Below are 27,366 nucleotides of genomic sequence, written 5' to 3' on the forward strand. Positions count from 1 at the left end.
TTAATTCTGATTCACAGTACAGATTAAAAATTAATAATTTAAATAGTGAACTTAGATTAAACCTGAACTACAGAATAAAAATAAAAGGTTCATGAATGAGGGCTCTAAAACGTGGCTCATAAAATCTGATTTGGAATAAAATTCAGGTTCAGAATCCAGACTCAGATTGCTGATTCAAAATGAAGAAAATGGTTTAACACTTAAATAAATTTTACAATCAACATAAATTGTTGAGGAATTCAAGAGTTCATGAACTTAAAACATTGCGAACCAAATACGATATATCTCGTTTTTTCGAATGCAGACAATGTGCTACACTTCGAAGTATAACTCCAATGGACTGAATTTGAGTGTTAAACTTTATTTGACAAAATTGAATACAACATTTGCCGGAACTTAGAAATGCTAAATTTGTAAATTTAGTCCTTCTGAAATATAGAATGTCGAATATCGGTGTTTCTTGTCATAGATTTCCTCGCGGTCTTTAATGTGTTAAGATTGCTTTTCAATTCAATTTCCAGATTTCAAATTTTTAGACAAAATCTGTTTGTAAACCCAATTTAATTGAAAATCACAGGTAAAATTTGGAATCTATGTTCTATCCGAAAACCCCAAATTTTATTTTTTTAAATCATTCACAGGATTTTCATTATGGAATTGATATTTGCTTTTAACAACATCACTTAACAACACAACTTCAAAAATCCTGCACAAAACTTTATATTTATGCAATTTATTGTTTAACATTATTAAGGACACCAAAACTCGGCATTTTATGTTTCAGAAATCAATAAACAAAATTCTGCTAATTTAATATAGGAATTTGAGTAACGGGAAGTGTTGTGTTAAATTTTGTAGAATGAGGTTTCATTATAAGATTCATAACGTTTGAATTATACTTTTTAATGGAGCATACTACTTATCAGTGATACTAGCGTTAAGCGAAAAAACGAGATATCTAAAATTTTGTTTGCAATGCGCAATAAATATTGCAGTTTTTTTAAAAGACACATTTCATACTAAAATCATTAATTTGCTTCAAGTTTATACCAAGAACAATTAATCCGAAAACCTGATGATTTTTATCTCTTCTTTTATAATTTGATTATTTTCATAAAAAGTTAAAATCTTTGAGTTTGCAAAGTTTGGAAAATTCGGCTTGTTTGATTTGAGTATAGAATAAGTTTTTTATTTAAAGGAAAGCTCTCTTAAAATGAGCTTATTTTATGCCCAAATCAACTAAGGATAATCTACTTGACCTTAATAAAAATCAAAGATTTAAACCATCGATTAAAGCGTATCTTTCTCACCGATTAGGTTTAGGATCAATTTTCTGAAATTACAATTTAATACGAAAACTTTTAATGTCAAAGTACTTAAAAATGAATAATCATATAGCTACATACATAATTTGTTTTAAATTCCTTTTGTATTCGTAAGTTGTTGAGCAAAACATCATAGATAAAAATCAGTCACCAAACCGATTTACTCGGTTGGCTGGCCACCGTGCAATATGCACTGAGCAGCTGAGATAAAAAAAAAATCTATTTTTTGGAGAATTCCTGAGTATTTCCCGCATTTTTTGAAATAAAATTTAAAATTTGCAATATTCAGAGAATTCCGCCTAATTGAAATATTTAACAATAAAAATATATAATGAATCGTAAAACTTGGTAAACTAAATTCTAACCTATAAATACGGGAGTAAAAAGTTTGTTTTCAATCGAATTTGACAATCAAATTAAAAATCTTTTATTTTTTTTGCTGAATTTAAGAAAACATAAACCAAAATGTAACATACCCGTTGTTTGCCGCCGAGACTATTATGTCTACTGAGTGGATCAGAAGCAGTCGTTGTCGTTACCGATGCCGATTCCAGTGCTCCGGAATCTTTCGGCTGTTGCGAAGTCACAGCAGCCGTCACATTGGACGTTTGATTATTGCCGCTGGCAACACTGTTGTTGGCACTACAGCTGCTGTTGTTGTTGTTACCACTGTTGCCACTATTGTTATTATTATTGTTGGCAATCAGCATACCGGTCGAGGCAGCAGCTGCTGGAGACGATATCGTTGTTGACGATTGTTGTGCTGCTGATGAAGCGGAGGTCGTGGAGGAGGTGTCGCAGCTCACGGGTATACTAGCACCGATTGCCGTGGCCACTGACGCCGCCGCCGCCGCCGAAATTGCGCTAGTCGCCATTTTGGAAGTGCCGATGAGTGCCGAAGCTAGTGCTGATGGCGATGACGATGATGATGATGATAGTGGTGGTTGTTGCGATTGTGATGATTGCGTTATGACGGTGCACGAGGTGCTGTTGTGACCGGGAGAGCAGCTGTTATTGTTGTTGCTGTTGTTGTTATTACTATTGCTGTTACTACTATTGGATGATGAGGATGGCAACACTGTGACTTGCGCGGGACCAGTACTCATGGTCTGCGAACGTTTGTTTGCTTTCTTGCTTTTCTTTTGCCTGCCTGCTTGCTTGACAGTAGTACAACAAGCTTTCTTATTGGTTAATGAAAGGAAAATATCTGCAACCGAGAAAGAAAGAAGAGAAAAAAGAAAGAATAACAGATAGAGATGGGCACATTTATAATCGCAAACGAGTTGAATGATATGAGTGTATTTGTTGTTGTCGTTTTCGAGTGTTATTTCGTTCAATGCAAGGCACAATCACATTTTTGTGGGTGATTTTTGCTTGCTTCTTGTGTATTGTTCTGTGTTTTGTTTTCCTACATTAAATAGTTTCTATCAAGCGGTGCGAATCGCAAAAGTTAGTGTGTAAAAAGCAATAGAAATATTAGATTATCGTTAGTAAAGCCACTTTTAAAAATAATTCTCCTGAAAGCAAATGGTTTTTCAGATCCTTTTTCGGCAGAAAAACATTTGTTCAAATAATCAATTCCCAACTCCGGTCACGAAAACCAGTTGGAAGTTCGTGCAACAATCAACCATCGATCCTGCACGACAACGACGGCACGCGGATGACCTAGATTCAGAAAATTCTACATCTCACACTCCTTCCCACCAACAATTAGAGCTCACGATCCGAAATCTCCCGACGAAACAACAATCGTTGGAAAAATGTACACAAAGACAGATAAACGAACGCAGCTTCCGCCGCACCACATCATCGATTTGAACAGATGCGAGTCGGCCGGGAGAAAGCTCTCTATCTCCCGGAAGTGGATTTTCACTCACTCGTTTTTCCGCTCCGATCCGATGAACCGGTTGTCGTCGGTCTGTGTTGTGTGCAGATCAGTGATGTCAACCTTCCAGATTTTGTCTGGATCTTCCAGACTTTTTGGACTTTTGCCAGACATTTTTTAAGGTTTCCAGACTTCCAGACTTTTGGCATTTCTTCCAGACAATTCCAGACTTTTGTGTTTGGACATAAATTGTTCTAAGATTTTATGAAAATTCAATTTTGTCATGGTGTAATACACGCAGAAAAAAGATTTTTTATTTCAAAGGAAAGTGCCGCAAAAACAAAGGATTTTTTCCTTTGATTTTGGGATAAATAAAAATTCCATTGGTTCAAGGACATTTTCCTTTGTTTCAAAGAATTTTTCTTTTGAAAAATCTTTGAGTCAAAATCTTAATGCTTTGAAACAAAAAACAGTTTCATTTGATGCAAATTTGTTTTCGTTTGCTACAATGTAATTTAGATTTAGATTTAAAAGGATTGGTTCATTGAAATATTTTCCTTTTATTCCAACTGGAAAAAATATTTTCTGTTGTTCAGAAGTTCCAATTAGGAATTTTGAACAATAAAAAGAAACAATTTACATCTTAAATTCATTTTTATTACAAACTTAACACAAACACTGGTTCACTATAATGGAATTAACCAGTCCTAAATTTTGGCCTGAGGGCATTCTTCTTGGACCGCTCAATAAACTTCCGGAAGCAACTCCGGTCATCCAACTGGTGATTGCCGCTGAAGATCGGCCCGAAGATAATCAGACCGCTGGATTTTGGGCGGAATCAGCCGTGGTCCTGTAACAATGCAAAAGTTTATATAAAATCTTAAATATTCACTTTTTGACTAATGGATTAACACGCACTTACCATGGTATGCATTCCTCATCCTGAATCCTCCTAAATAGCTATCTCTGATTCACTAGTTTTGATTTTTAACACGACCGGCGAAACTTAATTCGAAATTCGGTACTTGCTCAATCCAAATTATCTTCTAAGTTTGAAGTTTTAACTTAAAGAAATTATTCCTTTCTGTTGAAAACATTTTTCTTTGGTTGAAAGAAAATTTACTTTGTTTTAAAAGACATATGCAATTGAAAAAATGTCTTTTGAATCAAAGAATTTGTTTAAAATCAAATTCCAAAATTATTCGGTTCAAAAAATTAATTCTTTCTTTCAAAAATTATTCATTTGAATCAGAACGATAATTCATTGATTCAAAGAAAACAGGAGTTTGATTAAAAAAACTGAGTGTTTTGAATCAAAGTCAGTTTTGTTTTGTTTCAAAATCCAAGTTTTCTCTGCGTGTATGGCAGGAAACAGGGTGGCCACCCATTCGGGAAATGCGGGAAAAAGACAGGATTTGGAATCCACCGGGAAAAATGCAGAAAAAAGCCGGGAATTTCTCCCGAAAAGTCGGGAATTTTTGGCTCGGTGAAAGTCTGTTCAATGAAGTTTGAACGAAAAAGGCGAAACAATTGTTAAGTACTTAAGTAAAAATTGATTCACAGTTGATCATCAATCTCTTTCTGATTGGCTTCGACCGATTTCTACCAGGTCGAAATGGATCCTCTTACCGTGTTGGATCGGTTTTGACTAGTTTTAACTTGCTTCATTGAACAACGGGAATAACCGTAACGAAATCGTTAATCCAGTATGCATCGTTAATCCAGTATGCATTAACACAAAAAAAAAGGAAAACAATCTGTTATAGAAACTATTGCAAATCGGAAGCGAGAGGCGGCCGAGGAGGCGAAACAATTGAAGCTTCTATCCGACGCTCATAGAGAGGAAGCATGATGGACGACTCGGTCAACGGCCAAATACCGAATATTGACCTTTTAAACTATTCGGCCAAACGAATATTCGGTCGAATACTCCAGAGAGTTTTTAATTATAAAACCAAGAGCGATTATTTCATTTTCCTTATATTTGTTCCATTGTAATACCCCTCATGTTTTGAATCGATCATTTCCAATCAGATGATATTACCATATGATGTATTACGAGGTCTTTTTCAGGTAGGGGATTCTCTGATATTCAAAATGTCTCAAAGAATTGAAAGGACATCAGATGACTTGTCGCTGCTAGGGCGTTCGTTACCAAAGATATTTGGATCCTGTGAAACCTAGAACAAAACATGTCAAAGCAGGTGCTAAGCAATTTGAAATTGCTTATTTGATATTGAATTATATGAAGGTCGAATTTGAGCAAAATATCTTCAAAATAGTAGTTTCAAAGAACGATGATTTTTAACTTAAAAATACCATACTTTCCATCACACGTTTCTACATGGTCGGGCAATTCAGGACGATTTTTGAAAAAAATATAAAAACAAAGGCAAATCGCAGAAATCTAGGTCTAGGTAGGTGGTTTCAAAAATAAATATTCGGATTTTTGTTTTGTTTCCTGTTTTACAAAATCGGGAATTTCATGTTAACATGCGGGAAAAAGTCGAGAAAAATGCGGTAAAAACCAAAATGGATTTCGAGTGGCCACCCTGAGGAAATGATTAGTAGAACCTATGAACTATGAATTCAATAAGGGTTCGAAACCTTGGCAAATCCTTTGAGGATGTATGTTAAATTGAAACTCAGACAGAGCACGTGACTGATATAGTGATAGAAAAATACTAGTGTAAGATTGAGATCTGGGGACCAAAAAAAAGGTTGCTACCTTCAAAACTTAGGTGTCCAGACATTTGCAGAAATTTCCAGACATTTTTTAAAAATCTTCCAGACTTTTCTGAAAAATAGTTGGCAACCTTGGTGCAGATTGTGAGTGTGCGATTGTTGTGTTTGTTGCTGGCTGATGTGTGTTTTCTGTTTTTACGTTTGCAGTGTTCAGTCGGGGGTCTGAATGTTTTCCACGAAATCAGCATGAATTTTATGTTATTGTTTGCGTGCTCCGGGAAACAGGGAATAGGAACGTGATGCGTGTTTGCCGTTTCATATAAAAATTTAAGAGCGTTGGAGCTACGTTGAAAAATTTCATTATGAATTTTTCAAATTACAAAACTGAATCTACGATTAACTTTTTTGCCTCGACAGAAGGGCAATACGTGCAAACGGTACGTGTCCGGCCAGAATACATCATTTTTAGAAGGTCTTTAGAAAGATGTTAGAAAGTTTATTAGTGTAAGACTTTAAATCTATTTATAGTGGAAACGACTTATTATCGGATTTTGAGAAACAACAGTGTGCCCAGTGGGACACAACAATTTTGAATATTCAAACATGGGATTATAATAATTTTTGGTTGTTTTTAACGACAAAGTGCAAGCTTTTGAATGACAAATGAATTTTGCTTTACACCCGACGTTTCGATGTCGTATATCACCATTTTCAGGGATCAAAAAGAGGTTGTGTCTTTTTTTGTAATAGCGTAGAGGGAAACAGCTATAATATGTGAGTTACATCATTGTTCCGTGTTCAGACACTTAAAAAGTCTGCTTCCTGTAACTCTAAAAAGTGGTAAAAAACGTTTAAAAATGCATTTTAGCTGAAAATCAGTCACTGAAGGGGCATAGTAAGAACCTCCATTGGGGCAGTGTAAGCACAATCAATCGGAGCACGATCAAGGTTGCCGAAAGCACAGAAAAATCTGTAATTTCACAGAATTTTTTGCATATTTTCATCACAGAATCTGTGTCACAGAACACAAGATTTTGAGATTTTCACAGATTTCACAGAATTTTTAATTTTGAATAGATTTCCCGAAATTATCATTTTTTTTGTACGGTATAAAATTTAGATTTCTTACTTTGAATTAGAAATGTATGATAAGATTGGTAATGGTAATTGATTTTGCCCAACTAAAATGTGAAAAAGACCCAAGTTATCATGAATTTTCTATGAAATTCAAGGAAATAGCATCACAGAAATCTATCACAGAATTTTAGGGTAAAATCACAGAAAGTCAGATTCTCAAAAACACAGAATCTTTTTCGGCAACTTTGGGCACGATGAGCTTTTTCTGTCGTTGAATTGTAGCATATTCATTTCGATAAAGCCAACTGAATTATACACAGTAAGCGAAAATTACCGAGTTCGGTAATTTTTTAACCGAAATCCTAACATGTGTAAATCGTTAAACTGTTCGGTATTTTTTCGGTAAAAAATAAACGAACATCGGTAAATCGATTCTTCATTTACCGATGTTCGTTTATTTTTTACCGAAAAAATTACCGAACAGTTTAACGATTTACACATGTTAGGATTTCGGTAAACAAATTACCGAACTCGGTAATTTTCTTTTACTGTGTAAAGCTATAGCTTGACACGTTTCATATAACGATTTGGCCTATTGGTAAGGTGTCGGAGAGATAATCAGGTAACTTGAGTCCGATTCCTGGTCGAGGCGATTTTTTTTATTTATCTAATAATTTAATAAATGAATCCATGAATATAAGCAAACGAACTCAGTCAAACTCTTTATGTTATAACTACTTGAAAATGGGCATTTTTAAGTATAGAATTAAAGTTTTTTCTTAATGCTTGTATGTAACTTTCAAATTTTTCAACCGATCTCAATGATGTCTTGAACAAGGTTTCATACAACTACACGATCTACAACTTAATGTCTAAACTAAATATTCTCCATATCTCCATATCCGATTTTGACGTTTGGGGTCCACGGTTTGAAATTACATCCTACACAGTAAACGAAAATTACCGAGTTCGGTAATTTTTTTACCGAAATCCTAACATGTGTAAATCGTTAAACTGTTCGGTAATTTTTTCGGTAAAAATTAAACGAACATCAGTAAATAAAGAATCGATTTACCGATGTTCGTTTGTTTATTACCGAAAAAATTACCGAACAGATTAACGATTTACACATGTTAGAATTTCGGTAAAAAATTTACCGAACTCGGTAATTTTCGTTTACTGTGTATGATGATTATTTTCACACATGTTTGGGTAACATTAGGTGTGATAGTTGTTTCTTTTAGGATATTATTTGAATCCCGCTTTAACCAACCTATACGTTACATAAATTAAGAAAAGATGTTAATAAAAACCATATCAAGTATAAACATGTTTTTCAATCATTCCTGATTTCGTATATTTTAATAAATAGCTTTTGGACTCACCGAATTAGTGAGCCCAATCAGCGTTCTCTCAACGGAGCTGAGACTATCCGAATAAATGAAGAAGTGACCAGTCATGTTGGCGCATTCGCCGTATTCAAAATTCGATACCGAAATCTTTTCGAAAATTCGCCCATATCCCATGAGGCCCATTGCAAGGCCGTGCGAACGGGAGGTGGGGGGGGGGGGGGGGGGGGGGTTGGGAGAGGGGTTTAGAGGTTTAACCCCTCTTCATGAAGATTTTTTCCAAGTAAAATTTTCGAAGAAGTAAAAAGAAATCACTGCATCTTAAAAGGTGTTAAGTAAGTGTTAACAAAAAGTCAGAAATTTTTCTCGCCTCCGGCGGAAATAAGGCTTGAAACATTTTATTTTACGACATTAAATACATATATGCCGTTCACGAATTGAAACTAGTTTCCAACAATAAATTTCGATTTGCATTTCAATCAACATTTAGCATGGAAATTCTAAACTTGACATACAAAAACCCCACCTCGTCTCTACAATGGGTTTTTATTCCAGAAGTGTAACCAAACAAATTTAGAATTTGAAACATTTTAACTTCAAAATTAATTCACCGAATACTAATTTTATGCAATAACAAGTTGGGAGCTCAGGATCATGACTCAGGATGGTCATCAGAATTAGAAAATTCAAATCTTCAACCTAGTATTCTTAACTTTTTTACTTAAAATTTTGATTTACAAAAAAATGTGCTGATATGAAATATACTTTAACAACTCAATTTTATTTTGTGTTTTTTGCTCTTCTTAGTGCTCAACATCACATTCAAACACGTTTTGATAAATTACACAAGGCCCCGAAATAAACATCCTTCGAGGTGCAAAGAATTTAAAAGCTTATTTTCGACCAATTTAGGTGCCCTGGATCTAAAGAAGCAGTTTTACTATCAGCTTTTGTTTTTTGAATAACTTTTGCAAGTATTTAAAAATCATTTTAAAAATTTCTGCATTTTGACAAAACTTTAAAACAAAAACACGAGATCTAAAAATCAAGGTTTAAATCAATTTTCAACTTTCGTCAAGACTTCAAGTAATTTTGAATTCTGCGATAAAGTAATATAGGTTTTCAATTTGTGTACCTTTCCTCATTTTTATTGAAGTTTTAAGCCAAATTGAATTTTAAATATTTTCAAAGCAAAGATTTTACTCTCCTATAAATAACTTTTTAGAATTTAACTTTTTTAGATTATGTATCACCATCTTTGAAACATTATACCTTAATTAATTAAATGGGTATAGTAAACAAATTCAGAATCAGATTTTTTTCTGTAGCCGTAGATGTGTTACTTCATCAGTTATCAATTATTGATTTCGCTTAAAAGTGATGCATGTCGAAGCTTATAAACTCCATATCACCAACACGCAAGGTGATAGAAAAAAATTGAAAAAATATTCGAGTTCAGGACGCCTAAATCTACCAAATCAATCATTCAATCATAGGCATCAAAATGCTGTTCCTTGAAGTTGTCAATTTAATTCTTTTTAAAGTTATTGGACGAGTTTTATAAAAAAAAAATCCTTCTAAAATTTTAAGAAAATAGCCCTTTTTTTTCTTCATATTTTGATTTAATTTTCAAATTAATTTAACGAATTCTAAAGAAAAACTATTTAAATTTTACGAAATATTTTTCATAAGTTTCTCATTGTTTTTCAAATCTGAATTTTTGTGTTCTAAAACATAATTTAGTTTCAAAAGCAGTAGTTTGAAACTAAATTTTTGATAAGAAAAACATAGTTTCTATCTCCTGTCCTTTTCAGGACGCAATATTGCAATTGATTGCGACAAAATATTCAGATCTTCAAATTTTAAACTTCGATTGAAATTTTTTAAAAGGTAATCTAATTTTAATTATAATAAATAATGTTTTTTAATCGATCATGAATTTTAATTTATCTTATCTATAATTGATTTGATTCGAAGTACCAACTTTAAAGTAAAATTTTAATGCGCAATTTTAACTTAATTTGTATTATCTTTGTGGTTTGAATATTTACAAAAAAAAACTTGAAATTCATTATTTTTATTTTATCAGTTTCTTATTGATCATTTCCCAATCTGTTATTTGTTAGTATAACTGAACATGTTGTATTCTAAATATATGTAAAAAGTTATTATTTGAACTTCAGAACTTTTTTCTGCCTTTTGTTTGAATTACTAAATGAATTTAATATAGAAAAGGGATATATCTTTGGCTTTGATCAAAATTAAATATTTTATTCTTTTCATCTTCAATGCAATTATCTACTATTGAAGTTCAAAATGTTTTTTCCTAATCAAGAATGCACTTTGCTAATCGGGATAATTTTTGAGTTTTGAAACCGACACCCCCCGTCCCCCCCATGGACGAGTCCTTCGCACGGGCCTGCCCATTAGGGTCCTCTCTCCATCCCATACGCATCTTTTGAAGTAGGAGGGACAATTTATCCTTTGGATATTTGTTTATACATTACTTTGTCGATTTCTGTACTACTTGGTCGCCTTTCAAATCCCGCGTATGTCCATCACTGTACAGATGATATGTCTGATAACGCATCAGATTTCCATCACATTATGAAGATCCCATTTAGGATTCTTGCATATGCTGAAAGGTAGTTTTCACATATAGTTTCCATTCTTTCGAAGATCTTTATATTCGAGTTATCTTTGATGTTTTGCGCCAGGCTGTTATACATCTTCAAGCCGTTGTAGAATATAGAATCGTTTTGTCATTTCTTTCTTAGCAATTGGAAGTCTAAAATCACATGCCCTTCTCATGTTGTAACAGTGAATGACGTTTCAAAATTGTAGAATTCGTGCCAAATATGAAGGTGACATTCCGTTTTTGATATTATGGGCAAACATCAGGCTATTATAAGCAATTCGTTGTTTCACAGATAGCCTTTTAAGCATGTCGAGCATAAGAGCACTAGGTGTGTAACGGTTGCAACGTGTAACAACTCCCATTATTTTATTTTGGATTCGCTACAATCGCTGTATTTGTGTATCTGAAGCTTGAAGTAGAATTGTAGAACAGTAATCAAAATGTGGCATAATAAATGACTTCACATAAGTGATTTTTGACCAGAAACTTTCTGGCAGAAAGTCATATACCTATTTATCCGACAAAGTACACTATATTTTTTCGCGATTTTTTTTATTGTATAATCCACATGTTCAATGAAGTTTATCCTTGTACTCCTAGATACTTTAATTGACGTACTCTTTCGATCACACATTCGCCAATTAGCAGACTTGGAGAATCCACATTTTTGCGGTTGCCTATTATCATCCAGTTGGTTTTATCGAGATTCAGACATAATTTTCTCTGTTTTAGAAACTCAGTCATGTTTACCAGTTCAGCCTTTGGGTCAAGCATTATGAGTTCTAAATTTTTACCAGTCCAATCATCAGCAAACAGTTTGAGTTGACCAAGTTCTTGGCACATTTTCAAGTCATTGATATATAAGATAAATAGAATTGGTCCCAGGACACTTCCTAAAGGGACACCCAAATTATTTTGTTTATATTGAGAGTATGACGAGTCAAACTTTGTCCGTTGCATTCTTTTTTCCAGGTAACTTTGAAACCAGTTTGATATCATGCCACTTAGACCGATTCTTGTTAATGCGTTCAACAATTTCAGTCGATCAGTTGTCTCAAAGGCTCTCTTGGAATCAAGGAAAACGGCGACTGTATAATAACTATTTTCAACTATTTTTTTCCTGATTCCAGATTGTCCTTAATCAAAATATTTTCCGATCAATGAACTGTAGAAATTATCGTTTTACTGCCAATTCTAGCACCTTTTCTTGTAGCTCTAACATGTTGATAGGTCTGAATAAAGTTGACTCTCGTGTGTTGGACTGTATTTGAACAGGAACGGCAATTGAAAATTTCTATGTATGTATCTAGCATTCTACCTGATTGTAGACTCGTGTTCATAATTTTTTATAATGGATTTGCAAGTACTGTTAATGAATCCTTTAAAATAGCTGAAATTGCTGACTTTTTGCCAAATAGTAAAACAACGATACAAAAACGATCCAACGAATTTCAGTCTTCCTCCCATGGCTGCTGTCGACATTACAAAAGACTGATAATCATGAAAATTTGAATTGAAAATACGTTAATTAGCAAGTTTACCAATAGAGTGCACAATAGAGTTCCCCAAATGACCCGACATTTGAAAAAGTTATGCGCTGCAGGCTTAAATAACTAGGCCTAGTACAAGGTCTCATGCCAAATTTGGGCCAGATCGGATCACGGGAAGGGGTCGCTCAACGAGCCTAAAGTTTGTATGGGATTTTGAGACATTTTGTTCGGGAGGAACATGAAATTCCAGTATTTCATGAATAACTATGGTCCCATCCGGTCGATTTCTTTTGAAAACGGGTTTTTTTGAAGCATAAACTATGAAAAATATTTCATCCGAAGACTGCATTTCGATTCGAGTTAAGATAAAAAAGTTATTAGGCTTAAAAAAATAGCTATTCTGAAGGGTGATATTCATCACTATTAATGAGAGACACTGCTTCGAGCATTTTGACGTAGCATTAGTAGTGATGAATAACACCCTGAATAAAGGTTACCCCATTTTCGAAATCTAATAACTTTTTTAGCATAAGTCGAATTGAAATGCAGTCTTCGGATGAAATATTTGTCATAGTTTAGGCTTTATGAAAAACCGTTTTAAAAAGAAATCGGCCGGAGGGGACCATAGTTATTCATGAAAAACTGGATACAAACTTTAGGCTCGTTGAGCGACCCCTTCCCGTGATCCGATCTGGTCCAAATTTGGCATGAGACCTTGTACTAGACCCAGGATCAATTTATGCCTGCAGCGCATAACATTCCAAAAGCTTGAAATTTTCCATACAAAATTGAGGCAGTCTAGTGCACAAACTTGTTTAATGAATTTTTACCAATTTTCAAAAGGAGTCTCCAAACGAGAATTGGTAGAAAAATTAAAATGACGGTTCTTTCAGAAAGAATATTCGTAAAGTGAATTTTTAAAACGTTAGATTGTATGAAACTCAAAAGTTATACAGTTTTTTCTAATGAAATGGGTTTTTTCTTCTCAATTATTGAGTGTCTGCAATAAAAGTGTATCCGTTTTAAATTTGCTATCACACTGGTGGGGAGTGCGTAATTTAGCAGGTTCCGAAATTTAAAATAATGCTAAAACAGGTATACCTAAAATCCATACTCACGCCTGTACCGTTGCAGTCGCTCTAAGGCTGGTCCCAACGGTGTATGCAAAACACGGTTTTGCACCACGCTAAAACAGGCCATCTGGCACCGGGTGGTCTATATTGCTGTTTTAGCACAGTTATCGATTTCAAAATTTCCACCCGTTACACGCCTTTGTTCAAAATTCATGGAAATTTTAAACAGGATTTAAAAAAATACAACGGACCGATTTTGACGTTTGGGGTTCACGGTGTGAAAATTTTAGCCAATGATGATTATTTTCACACATGTTTGGGTAACATTGGGTGTGATAGCTGTTTCTTTTTGAGATAAATTAATCTTATTTAAATGTTTTTCCAGTCTCAACCAACCTATACTGTCGTTTCAAGAGAAATTGTTCAATGTGAAAAAAGTACAAACGAAAAAAATGCGATTGAAATTTCAGCTATGTATCCAATTTTTCTCTCAAACTTAAAAAAAATCATTGACAGTTTTTTCGTAGTGACCAGTTAAAGGTAATCATTTTACAATGTATTCTGCCAAAAAAAATCACATTTTCTACAATATTTAAACGGAACATTAGAGCCAAATATGCTTCGTGTGACACTTTTGCGTAGAATCTAAACGCACACCGATGCTAGTTCTACGAAAAACTATTACACGGCTACATTTTACAACCTTGTTTAGTTTCTATTCTTCCCAAAAAAATCAAGTTGAACCGTAGTTTGAGAAATACATACCTCTATGTTTATAAAAATGTATAGTTGAGTATCGATCCTATAAGTAGTGTTTGTGAAAATTTCTCTAAGTAAATCACTCAAGGCTCCTAGCTTCTTTCCACACTCCTATTTAATGTTATTTTCCGTGAATAACATTAACTCAACTTAAGAGAATTTTTTGAATTTTTTTTAAATTTTTCGTAGAGTTTTCTGTAGTGTGACATTCTTGCGTAGAAATATCAACATACAGAAAACCAGCTTGATGAAAATTTCGTATAAGTTCAGAACAAAGTTTGTTGTTTGTGTTTTTATTCGAAAGTTAACACTAAGAGAGATCGTTTCCAGCTAAAAAGTGAAAATGACCCGGAAGTCACATGGGATAGTTTTGCTTGGAACGGCAGTATACAAATATAAACGTCATATTCGAACTTTAAACAAAACATTCCGTTGGAGCTGTCAACTTTCGAGCTTTCTGAATAAACAATCGAAAAAGCTTCTGATCAAAACCCTGTATCAATAAAGAAAGGACTTGGGCACTTGGGACTCATAAAAAATAACAAACTACACAACAAATGAATGTCGATTTGCATTCAGCCCGAAAAAAAAACCCTCCGAGAAGTGGCCGAAATTGAGGGTGTCGTCGAAAATTATTCCAGAAAATTGAAGCGACAAGAGGAAAAAACGATACACAAAGCGAAACGTGGTAACGAATGTTGCAAAATAAATCGTACGGAAAAGTGGTGAGCAACCCAAAGTGTTGTTGTTCCACAAGCCCTCCTGGAAGGATTCGATGGATCATCACACACATCACACATTCACTATAGCAAAAACGAAGGTGCCGAAAAAAATCCATAACGATAACCCCCGACTAAGAATGAATGAACCAACGAAGGAAAAAAGGTGTGTGCGCTACATTCCATTAGGTAAATGGGCCGGAAGATGACACCAATGAAAGAGACTATCTGTCGGGGGCATTTTTTTCGGGTAAAACCCTCGAGAGCTCCAATTGTCAGAAGGTTTCGAATCTTGAAAGCAGCCATTTTTATCGAGAGCACCCTCTACTTTTGAACGGTGAATTTTGGGCCAAGAATAATAAGCCTTTTTGATGTTGTCGAAATCGAATACGTTTATCAGGAAGATAAAGGAAAATGGAAACGATGCAACGACACGGGTCATGTTCGGTTGTTTTTGGTAGTGGCTCCAGAGAGTGGTTAAATGTTAAAAATGGCTTCAAGAAATTGTTCAACTCTGAAATATTATGGTTTCTTGGTGAAATATTGCGGGTTCGAGTCGTTCGCTAGATTACGTTTAATGTTATAGCAAATTACAGTTTCTAAACTTGACAAGGTCTCACCAATTTTTTTGGAAATTCTTGAATCACACATTTGATATCATTAATTGATTTGATGTTTTGGTTCCACGATTTTTCCAATTGAACATATAATGAATACCTATTTTCCAAATAACATCAGATCCAAAGCCGATTTAATGCTTAATGACCAGATTAAAAGTCAGCACCCCTTTCCGTTTTCATATAAGTACATACCATAAATAACTGGGCGATGTGAAAAGGCCAAATCGTACAAAGTACCTTTTCTAGCGTCAATTTTCCTCACTTTGATAGCGAGTTGATAATGGCTCACCTATCGTTGACCTTTTCATTGAAGCGGGAAGGAAAATGGGAAGGGAAGGTTTGGCATCTGGTTTTGCTGCTTATGGAATAAACCATAAAGTTGTCGAATTTATAGCCCTAATTAAAAAAGGATTACCTCCGATTTCTGAAAAGGAATTGCGTATATGCGATTGAATGCTGATGTTAATAATGGTTCAATTGTAGAGCAAGTTTTTATCGTGTGCCCTATCCTAGTAAAAACTTGGTCTCCAGAGACCTTTGGCTTGTTTTCTTTAGAAGAATAAAAAAGAAAAATTCGATCAAACCAACAGAAAAAAAACTTTCAAAAGATAAACTGATAAATGGTCTACAGAGTTGCAAGGAATAATTCACTTTAACTCTAAGGTAATGTTTTATTAAATCCATTTTTTTTAACGAAAATGGTGTTTTTGAAATATTTTTTTAAAATAAATTAAGAACGAACAAATTCAAAAAAAATCTAAGGATAATCTTTTTATCTATCGGAAAAAGTTCCTCCTTTGAAGAAAAAAATGCGATTTCAAAAGTCTAACAATTTTGTTTCATTTTCCAATATTTTTTTATCTGAAGCAATATTGTTTACAAATCTCAAGATCAACACAAGGATCTCGACTAAGGTGAAAAAAAAACTCGTTATGATTTCCTGACAAATGGTAATAAAATTTAAAAAATTTAAAAAATTTAATAAGGTACTTCTTTTTACAATTAATAGTTCGGAATTTCTAACCCAAATGGAACAACAATGGAATTCTTAGTTTTACTACTATCGGAAAAAATATTGAAGAAAATGATTAATAACATGGATTTTTGATTTTTTATTCAGATGTAAAGACGCAAGCTTCAATTTTAAAATGTTTAAAATAGTGAAAGCTATTTTCTTCTCGGCTTGCAGCTTTTGCAATTTTCCACACCTTTTCTTTAAGTTTTAAGAAATTTCAACTGCATGTTGCAGACATACAGTTGAAATTTCTTTTTTGTGAAAATTAATCCACATACGCTGAACAACGAATATCATAAAATCATCTTTCCTGCTAGTCTCGAGACGTCACTTGCCAAATTTGGCCTTGTAGTGGTGTTTTTATTAGAACAATTTTAAGAAAAAAAAATCGGTATACCTGAAAATTTGCCACATAATAGAGGAGACTCTCTCCTACGCACTATTCAGGAAAAATCGATCGGGGGTCTGGAACCACTTTTTTTTTAAGATTTCAAAATATAATACACGAGCAATAGTTTCAAGTTTGCGCTTATAATTTTTCCCGAGAACTTCAAATTTTACATTTTTGAGCTATGATGTGTTAAGATGTCTTTAAAAATAATAAAAAAAAAAATCAAAAATTCTGTTAAAAATGATTTTGAATCGAAAATTCACATTTAAAATGATCTATAGTAAGGCTTAACTGGCATTTGAATTGTACATTTTTCGTTCAATCAAAAACTACATTTTTTGTCAAGTGAAATGATCATAGAGAATACACCTTTAGAACCGCGCTCTTGTTTATTTGCTAGAGTGTTGCCAGTTAATTTCAAGACATATTCTAGTTAATTTCAATTTTTTTTAGAAATTTAACATTTTTGCCAAAAATTTTAATTAGTTAAAAAACATTTTTTTAAAAATTTTCATAGTTATTATTTCTTTATGAAGGAATCTTATAATTTTAGATAATTTATAAAAATATTCAAAAGTATTGTTGAAAAATCTTACGGTTTCAGTAAAACATCTTGGGTGTATTCGTGTTTCTTTTACATCGTGCTCCTATTATACTTTTTCCAGATTATCTTGATATATCCAAACTTGCCCACAAATCCAATAAAGAATTCGAGCTAAGTCAAACCTGGCCGATATTGTTGAACATTTTCAGGATTTTACCCGGGTATTTCAAGTTATCTTCTTATACTTTCCTCTTGTACACTCAGAAATGAAAAAAATATAAAAATTATTATGTTTCAATAACTCCGATATTTCTCTGACATTAATATTCAGAAATAATAAAAAAAAACTATTTCAAATGTTTAAATTTATTCAGCCGAATAATTTCTTGGCATGTAATGATCTAATGCATAAAATTTAATAACCGAGTTATTATTGCGGAAATTGCACCTATTTAGACTCCTGTGCAAATAATTTCCACGCAGAAATATTTTCGCACTGACGCACACAAAGACAACCCGTGTCAGTTTTTCAAATCAACCGTTGCTCGCTTCTGATTTTCGAATCACATTTCCAAACGGCATAATCGTTATTGTTTTGGCGAAAATTATTATGAAATACGAACCAAGGACGAAAATTGACCGATCAACAAATAAAAAGAAACGAACAGAAAACAGAATGCATTCGGGTACAAGAATGTAAGTGGAACAAAAAAATCATGCATTATTCGGGCGTTTTTCGAGTAACTGAAAAATTAGCCAAAAAATTATGGATTCACTGACAATTTTTACTAACACACCAGTCGCAATTGTTTTTAATTCAATTTTATCCAAAGATGTAAAGAATATCGATATGTGTCATTGTCTATGTATAGGTCTGTGAGTAGATTTTACTGCGCGCAAATTATTTGCACGGGGGTCTAAATAGGTGCAATCTGCGCAATTTGTTAAAGACGGCAACGGTGCGTATGAAAGTTGATTTTTTTGGTAGAAATAATTTGAAGTAACTGAACTCTGATGTTGGTTCTTTTTTCATACAGTCCTTTTTCAACTTTTAGCACATGATAGTTTATATAAAGAATGTGATGGTGTTAGTGAGTGCGGAATTGTTATCTGTCGAATCAGATTCTCTCAATAGTCTCAAAATTCATGCAATTGACAATATTTTGTTGAAAAATAAACGCTTTGTGCGTTTGAGTCTCAGCTTAACGGGTATGAGCACGTGCTAGATTCTTCAGTAGCAGAACGCCTCTAAAATTGACTGTATGTAGGACCCCATTCTCCCATTATATTTTAAAAGGATGGACTCAATTGCAGCAAGTAATATAACCAGGGAAATGCGCATGTTTTTAATGGTCAATGATGCACGCATTGGCCATAGAACTTTAAACAGGGTTGCTAGCGTTTTTTCATTTTGAAATTCCAAAGTTTTTCCCGGTTTTTTCCAGGTTTTTTCCCGGTTGAAAAAGATGATTTTCCCGGTATTTATTATACTCGTTTTTTAATATAAAATTATAGTGAAAAAAAAACAATTTTTAAAAATTGTTTCCCAAAACTTGTTAATCGGCAAGAAATCATGACATTTACTTCGATGTCTTTTAATTCGTGGTCTTTTCGTGTAAATTGACAGGTTTTATAAATTTTTGGAACGAATCCAACAAAATGGGTTACAATTTCAACAATTTTGGAAAAACAAGTCCGGTTAACTTGATCTTGAAATTGTAATGTTGTTCTTTTGAATTTGTATAGAGTTGTAAAAAATAATAATATAAAATCAGCTGATCAACTTGAATAGGGATTTTCTTACAAAACTTGAAATCACCAGTTAGCAGAAAAAAAATGGTTATTTTAAAAGTGCAGTTATATCTTTTTGGAAAAATCTAAACACATGTTTAAGAAAAATTGTTTTTATTGTACAAAACATGAATAACTTTAGTAGTGCCCTAGTCATTTGAACTAAAGATTCGTGAAAATATAGAAAATCGTGAATAAGACAGGGCTAAATTTTAATCGTTCAAATGTTAAGGTTAAGGTACATCCTAAGTGAAAATGGTAATGTAAAATCTTATTTTATGAACAACTTAAAAAAATCGACACATACTGGCTTTGTAACATGATGGAATCAATGGGGAATAGTTGAAACCTAAATATTGAACCACTCAGAGTTTGAAACTTATTAGAAATGTTCTAATTTCGATTCCCACAATATGAGGAAATTTCCGCGGTGAAAACCGGGGATTTGAAATTAAAACATTTTGAAGAGGTTTTGAACACTGAAACCAGCCCTAAATTCATCTTTTAACTATTCCCCATCGATTCCACCATGTTACAGTCATCTTATGTCGATTTTTTGAGTAATTGTCGAAATAAGATTTTTCTTTTTCATTTTCACCTGAGGTGTACCGTATCCTTAAGATATTATTTTGTTTCAGGGTAAAGACCTTAAATTTTGATGGGAGCTTGTTTCCGACACAATTTTTAAATAAGACGTACATATATTCCAGCGTAGGAAACTTTGAGCAGAAGTTTAACGTGGGAAAATGAAAAACAAAACCCTTGCGATATAAGGCTTCGTTTCTCAGGCCAATTCTAACGAAACACACAAAAACAACAACATTAAAAACAATATATATTTTTCTCATGATAATAAGTGTATAAAACATGTATATAGCGTCGGAAACTAAAACTGGTAGTCGGAAACTAGATAACATAAATAAAAGGTTATAAAGTAGGTAGATAACACATTAAAGACCGCGAAAAAATCAGTGACGAGAAATACAGAAATTCGACACTTTATATATCTTACAGAAACCAAGCAAAATTGTACAAAATTGGTATCATTGCATTAGTAAAGTTGTTTGGTTTTGGCGATTATAGTTTCATTATCAAATTTGTAACATTTGAGTTATGCTTGTAAGTGTAGCACACTTGCGGAGAGCGAAAAAAACATATATCTCATATTTGCACCGCAATTAGTTAAAAAAAGCGATTTAAACTCAGTTTGTTTACTCACACACTAAAACAAGCGTTTATGAGGTAAATCAATGTCGAGACTGTCAAAAAATAATCCTACATTTCGAAATAAATTTAAAAATAATTTTGAAAATCCATGAAAAATTTTCGAACATCACCATTTTCCCGGTGAGATGCTGAAATTCCCGGTTTTTCCCGGTTTCCCGGTGACGCATTGAAATTCCAAAGTTTTTCCCGGTATTCCCGGTTTTCCCGGTTCGCTAGCCACCCTGCATGAAGCTGCGCATCCACTTCCAACTTTGACAAGCTGCCATTTCTCTCTTGGTTTATATTTTTTCATGAAAATTTCACACAATCTAGTTCAACTATCCAACTAAAACTCCACAAAATTTGAAGTCTTTATAATACCGAGAAACAAAGATACAGCTTTTCGCGTAAAAAAGGGAAATTTGGAATTGCTTCACTAAATTTGCTGTATCTCTGACAATTTTCATTGAAAATCTTGAAATTTGGTCCAAAGATGTAAAAATGTTTGATCTAATACCAGGCCAAGTTTCGTTAAAATCGATAAACGTGATAAAAAATGGTGCCGGGTTGAAGATGAGGTTCATTATCACCTAGCAGACGATTTCATTCTTTTTTGGACGGATGTTTGCATGAAAAACATCGTTATCAATGTACCTTGGTTTTTTCTTCCACAAAACCAACATTTCTTACAAAGAATGTTGTAAATAGATAGGATCTTCATCCTAGCATTGTTTTGAAATAGAAATTGTTCCAACAGAGCTGGTATTGAAAAAAAAGAGCGAATAGAATATTCGCGTAAATTATGGATCAAATTTGTTTATTTATCGGTATAATTAGCAGGTCTTTTCTGAAACTCTGTTTTTCTTATTTTGAACCCTCTTGAAATATTTTCTCATTCGAAACGAAGTACAAATGAAGTTTTTAGCAATTTACAAAATTCTTTGTGATAACTTTTGGTTTTGTGAACGAAAAAACCAGGAATACATGGATTACGATGTTTTCCATACAAACATCCGTCCAAAAAAGAATGAAATCGTCTGCTAAGCGATAATGAACCTCATTTTCAACTCGGCACCATTTTCGATCACGTTCATCGATTTTGACGAAACTTGGCCTGGTATTAGATCAAACATTTTTACATCTTTGGACCAAATTTCAAGATTTTCCAATGAAAATTGTCAGAGATACAGCAAATTTAGTGAAGCAATTCCAAATTTCCCTTTTTTACGCGAAAAGCTGTATCTTTGTTTCTCGGTATTATAAAGACTTCAAATTTTGTGGAGTTTTAGTTGGATAGTTGAACTAGATTGTGTGAAATTTTCATGAAAAAATATAAACCAAGAGAGAAATGGCAGCTTGTCAAAGTTGGAAGTGGATGCGCAGCTTCATGCGATTTCATTCTTTTTTGAACGCAACTGTAAGTAGTAAAGTGATTTGACCCCAAAACGGACAAATGCAATGAGAGAATCCTCAATTAACAAAAATAAGCCGGAAATAATATGTTATTTTAATTTTTTGCTAGTAAGTCTATTCATTTATTGTGACTATTGTAAAATACAGAGCACTTCATTACAATTTCTGTATCCCACTCAAATTAATTTTTTTTGTTTTTATTATCAAATCTGTTTTTAAACAACATTAAAAATTGCGAACTATAATGCGAACTCATGTCAAATTTAGTAAAAGTTTAATCGTCCTTCAGAAGTTAATAAACATAAAATAACATTTTAATCTTTTATGTATAAATCTTTTTTGCAATACTTCTTTAAAGGGCGTAATGTTTTATTTATTATTCTAGCTCGATTTGGCATTATTAAAAAAAAAATTCTGCACTGCTGATGATTATGAGCAAATTTTAAGGTGATTTCTTCGAAAAAAAAAACTTGCTCCGATCGGAGCTGACATTTTGAAACCTCTTCTTTGGTTAAGCCTAATCCGCGCTTGAGTGTCAATGTAACACTATTGGAAGTTGTAACTTGTAACTGGTTTGAAACTTTATTCGGGTGCATCCAAACAAAAAAAGTTTCTTCGGGGACCCTCAATGAATTCTTGATAGCTATAATTTCGCATCATTACTTTTTTTTTTATGGACGCATAGTTTTGGAAACCGTAATGTAACTCAAATATGTTTCTCAGACATTATTCGCCTACAACACTTCAGTTTTCCGTAATTCAAAATCTAAGAAAAAAATCCGAAAAAACATGCTTCGAAAAATAGACTGTAGATCAGCTACGGAATGCTAAAAAAATTCACCTCAATAGTGTCCAAGAAAGCTGGAGTTATAAGCTTACATAGCGTTGCACATAAGGATACATATTTTTTAGAATTTTTTCAAGATCAAGATGGAAATTGTGGAAACTTCGGATTTGTAGGAGATGGAGAAAGGTATTCCAATTATTTGTCGATCCCAACATCATAAACAAAAAAAAATTCAGGGTACCGATTGGATGACGCCGGTTTAGGCACAGCAGATACACCAACAACATTCATTAGGACGAGGACTCACTCACCGGTCCATCGTTACCAGCCACAGCTAATGGAAGTACAAAGGGAATTGTGTTTCCCACCATCCGGAAGGAGCTGGAAAGGGCTGGGATGTATGAAAAACATCACCAGCGAGTCAAAGATTATTCGCCAGATCCGCCTCCTCCACCCTCAACGCGTTAAGGACAGCAGACTAGTGATTATTGTATTGGCCATTCCGCAAGAGCTCGTTTCCATCCATCCATCCCGGTAGCGCTCGTGGGGGAATTTTACTTTTGCTTCTAGGTGATTCGGCTGCTATTTATAAGTTTTATTATCATTATGTATAAGAAATAAAATTATTATCCTGAAGACTTTTGTTTTTCTAAATTCCTTCGACAATTGTAATCAATTTTACAAATCGCACAAAACAGCTCTTACGGTTCAAAAGTAACCATTTTTCAAATTCTACGGTAATCTTCCTTACGGTTGAAGACTAACCATATTTCTATTTCTCCCCGAAAAGTCATTCTATGGGTTCTCATGGAGAAACTCATAAAATGACATTTCCCGGAAAAAATGGTTATTATTGAAACATATATGGTTTAAAAGTTTCTAACGTGAGGAGCAGTGTTGAACAGTCACGGTGCTGCGGTTGTCGCTGCTTTTAAATGCTTCGTTCCTTCCTGATTTTATTACGATTCATCGCGATAATCGTTTGAATTCAAATAGGTATTTACGTGAAAAGATAGTCATATTGAAAATAGAAGTGAATTTCGCGGATGAGGGGAAATTTTTTTACTCTTCTCATACTTCACATCTCTTAAAGTTTCGCCTGCTGTGACTTTTTTTTTATTAATTTTACGATGCATGGTCGACGGAGCCTTTGTCTTATGTTAATTTTGTATTACCTATGTCAATTAGAAAATTAAAGATTTGCATTTAATTGGATACATGATGTTCGATATAATTTGTTATTAAATTATAGGAGATTTTGCGCTCCAATAAAAATTCATTCACTATGTACTTTATTATAGTAACAACGGATAAATTTCTTAATTTCTCATTTTAGTTGGTGTCTTTAAAACGGTTTGAAGCGTTGTTTTCTGTGTTTCTATATTCTGAAAAAACCATATTGTTATATTTCTGGAAATAATCAGAACAATATAAATAAATTATTCATTATCTTCGATCCATGTTAAGTTACGATGGTGATATCGTTCGTAGAGTTTAATTGTTTTTATCACCAAAATATTGTAATTTTATCTACAGCTTGTGGGTTTGTGATACAACTCTACTAAAATTTGAATGAAAATAGACCATTAGAGCAATGTTTTACATATAACTTTTAACATCTTTAAATATTCCTTATATGAGTTTAAATAATTATGGCCTTATTTTTCCATAAATTGATTCAACAAACTTGTGCTTCAAAAGAAAGAAAAGTAAACAGTATGCATTTCAACATTATGAGGCTTTTCACAGCGCTAGTATGGAAACTTGTTTGTCAAACATTTGTCATAATTGCAGATTGTTGATTTAACGTCTTTTTAAATATTTAGCTCAATTTTTTATTATTTTTAAAAAAGTTAATAAACCAAATTGATAATTTTTCTGGACTACTATGGAGTAAACTTTAGAACGGTCTCCGCTAAACATATGTGCTGCACTTCCTTTCCCTCTACCGACTACACGGACTTGGCCAGCGTCGTTATTGGTTCATACTAAAGATTGAGATTCTCAAATTGTACATTGAGATTGTGTTGCTTGCTCCCAGCACCTTTCATTTGGTTCATTGTACAATGATGATTATCATGCATATGGCGAAGTCATACAAATTTATTTTTTTTTTTAGGTTTTATTTTTGACACTTTACCAAAAGTCATACAAATGATGAGTAAGATTTGTTCAGCAAGAATTCCGTTAATAATTATTTTCATTCATCCAGGTCAATTTAAAAAAAATTGATGACTCAAGCAGCACTTGAGATCGTTCACTTTGAATTTCAGGAACCATAGTACAAACGTTATCAAAAAATAATCTTTAAATAAATCTGAAAAAGCATACAGCAATAACAATCTTTATTGATACGTTGAATGACTTTCCATTATTCTTGTACACGTTATGTGAAATCATTCCGTCTAATGTGCAAAATTTTTAAATACGTTTTGAATACAGATACTCTAAGCTACAGATCAACAATCATACATTAATTTTTATGAATTTTATCCTACAATTGGAGAAAAGGACACTTGATGATAAGAACATTGATTACCTCCAAAATAATCAGCCAACGCAGCCAGCATGCAGCAACTCCAAGAAGAAGGAAAATTTCGTTGGTTGCCACCACCTTTTGCTTCCGTTCAAGTTTCAAGAGGTTCGTTCCTCACCGAAAAAAAAATCCCAACAGACAGCACACAACACACTAGCGCAAGAAATTAGAAAAAAAACCCCCAACCGTGTGTAGGAAAAAACACCACAGCAACAAATCATCCGTCGTACCACCACATCCCCTTTTCTTGATCTTCTAATAACAATACGTTGTTGTTATTGATGTTGTTGGTAGTTTTCGTTTCGGGACCAATAATACTTCTCATTATTAATTTTACCACTAGAGAGGAAATTCGAGGGATTTAAGAAAAACTCTTTCGACGAACTTAATCACTTTCCTTGTTTAGAATCGATGGATTCCTCGGTTATTATCACTCACTCACTTTGCTCACTATGCTCTATTTTGGTTAGATCGTCGTTGAATCGTTGCGGGTCTCCAACAATTATTTTTATGGAGGAGCAGCTACCGAGAAAATCTCGGCTGAAGGTGTTCGTTACGTAACTAATGCGCGCACTGGCAAATTGTTGAAGTTTGCTTGCTGTTCGTACACAAGGAGAGGAAAATTTGTTTTGGCGAACCGATTTCCGTACGATTCCGATTGGCTTTTTCACTTTTCACCTAGACTAAATTGTTGAGGACACCGAAATCGGTTATCGATTCGGGATGTCTGGAGCTGGTGCCTAATTCTTCGCTGCACTACTTCCGTTCGCTTGATGATGTTTTGGACGGGCACCTTGCAATATTTGCATTTACTATCTTCTTCGCAGTGTTGTTGATATTACTGCTGCGTTGCTGCTCGATTAGAGTGATTTGGGAAAAACTCTCACACATTTACAACAACGAAGCGGGATTAATCTCTTCTGCTCTTCTTCTTATTCCGGTTGCCCTATTTTCCTCGACCCCACACAACACGACAACACAGTTGAACATTCTTGTGATTGCTCATCATTTGCAAAGAAGAACCGAGAGAAATCTCTAGGCCTGCTCTGTATCGGTGTTGTATACAGAAAGATCCCTAACGTACACTCCTAAACACTCCTCTGGTCTTTCTTCGACGTCGTTCACCGATTTGCTCGACTAGCCTCTACGTCGGGAGACTATTTTTAAAACCATGTTTGCCATATTCCCTTTCGCGGTTACTATTTTTATTTGTTTCTTCTAACGTGACTTCTGGCTGTTGATGCTGTTAAAAAAATCGCAACTACATTATAAATAAAACCACATTCATCCGCACGGAAAAATGCTTCCTCAATGATGCTGTTTCCCCACAATAACAGAGAAATGCCACAAGTCGACGATTCTTTCATAAGAAAAACCACCAAATGGTCTATCAATTATGCACGGTTAACTTTTTTCGGGATTGTTCGGATTTTTTCGAAGCACAAAAACTGAGTCGCACATTATAGGTACGATGCAATCGGATCCCAAAATCGAATGCAGTTGATCATGATATTGTGCAACTCCTCTTTGGGTAACTTCACACACATATACACCCCCAAAAACACCATCACAAAAACCTTCACACTAGGCTAGAGAAACAATCGCACGAGTGAAAATTTTTCACTATTCCCCCTTTGAACGTCTTCTTTCGTAGAACCTAAAAAAGCCCACTTCACTAATTCATATTATTGCTACATATTTTCATCTTTCTTCTTTGTTTCACACCGAATAACCCTCAGAGGAAAATTCACATTTTCCCCAACCAGTTAGCCAGTTAGCCTGGCCACGGTCAGTGGCTGTGATTTGGTTTGGGGCCAACGCACACGTTTTTTTTCCGGAGACGAGTTCTTCCACTAGTAGACCTTCAAGCTGCTCTGCAATCTAGAACCGACTGTTTCGCGAATTGTACTCTTGGTAGATTCCTTGTGCTGCTCTGCTCCTTGATTGGGATCTGACTGGGTGGCTGCTCCTTGGTCACTCGCAGTGAGCGATTTGCTCCCCATTTCTATCAACGAGCGGCTCAACTTTTCCAATGAGTTCACCAATACTCGAATCGCGGGCACTCGTTGTGCGGGAGAATTCAGCGTTGCCAGCTTTGAGTGTTTGGGGACTGATAAAAACGA

The 27,366-nt window shown here is 34.0% G+C and overlaps 1 protein-coding gene across 4 annotated transcripts in view; it reads right to left on the bottom strand.

Annotated features, from left to right (window-relative positions):
• The window catches only part of LOC129751565 (protein encore), a 219,403-nt gene that overhangs the window by 74,475 nt on the left and 117,562 nt on the right, over positions 1–27,366 (bottom strand). For 2 of the 4 annotated variants that reach the window (XM_055747148.1, XM_055747149.1), the window contains exons 2-3: positions 25,247–26,486; positions 1,802–2,532 (exon numbers count right to left, since the gene is read on the bottom strand). The exons of 1 other annotated variant lie outside the window; for it this stretch is intronic. In XM_055747148.1, the coding sequence (XP_055603123.1) occupies positions 1,802–2,532; positions 25,247–25,277 (762 nt within the window). In that variant the 5' untranslated portion in view covers positions 25,278–26,486. The remainder of the gene's footprint in view (positions 1–1,801; positions 2,533–25,246; positions 26,487–27,366) is intronic. One more of the 4 variants, XM_055747150.1, reaches the window with a different exon arrangement.

The sequence above is a fragment of the Uranotaenia lowii genome, chromosome 3 (assembly GCF_029784155.1).
Source record: "Uranotaenia lowii strain MFRU-FL chromosome 3, ASM2978415v1, whole genome shotgun sequence".
Classification (NCBI taxonomy): domain Eukaryota; kingdom Metazoa; phylum Arthropoda; class Insecta; order Diptera; family Culicidae; genus Uranotaenia; species Uranotaenia lowii.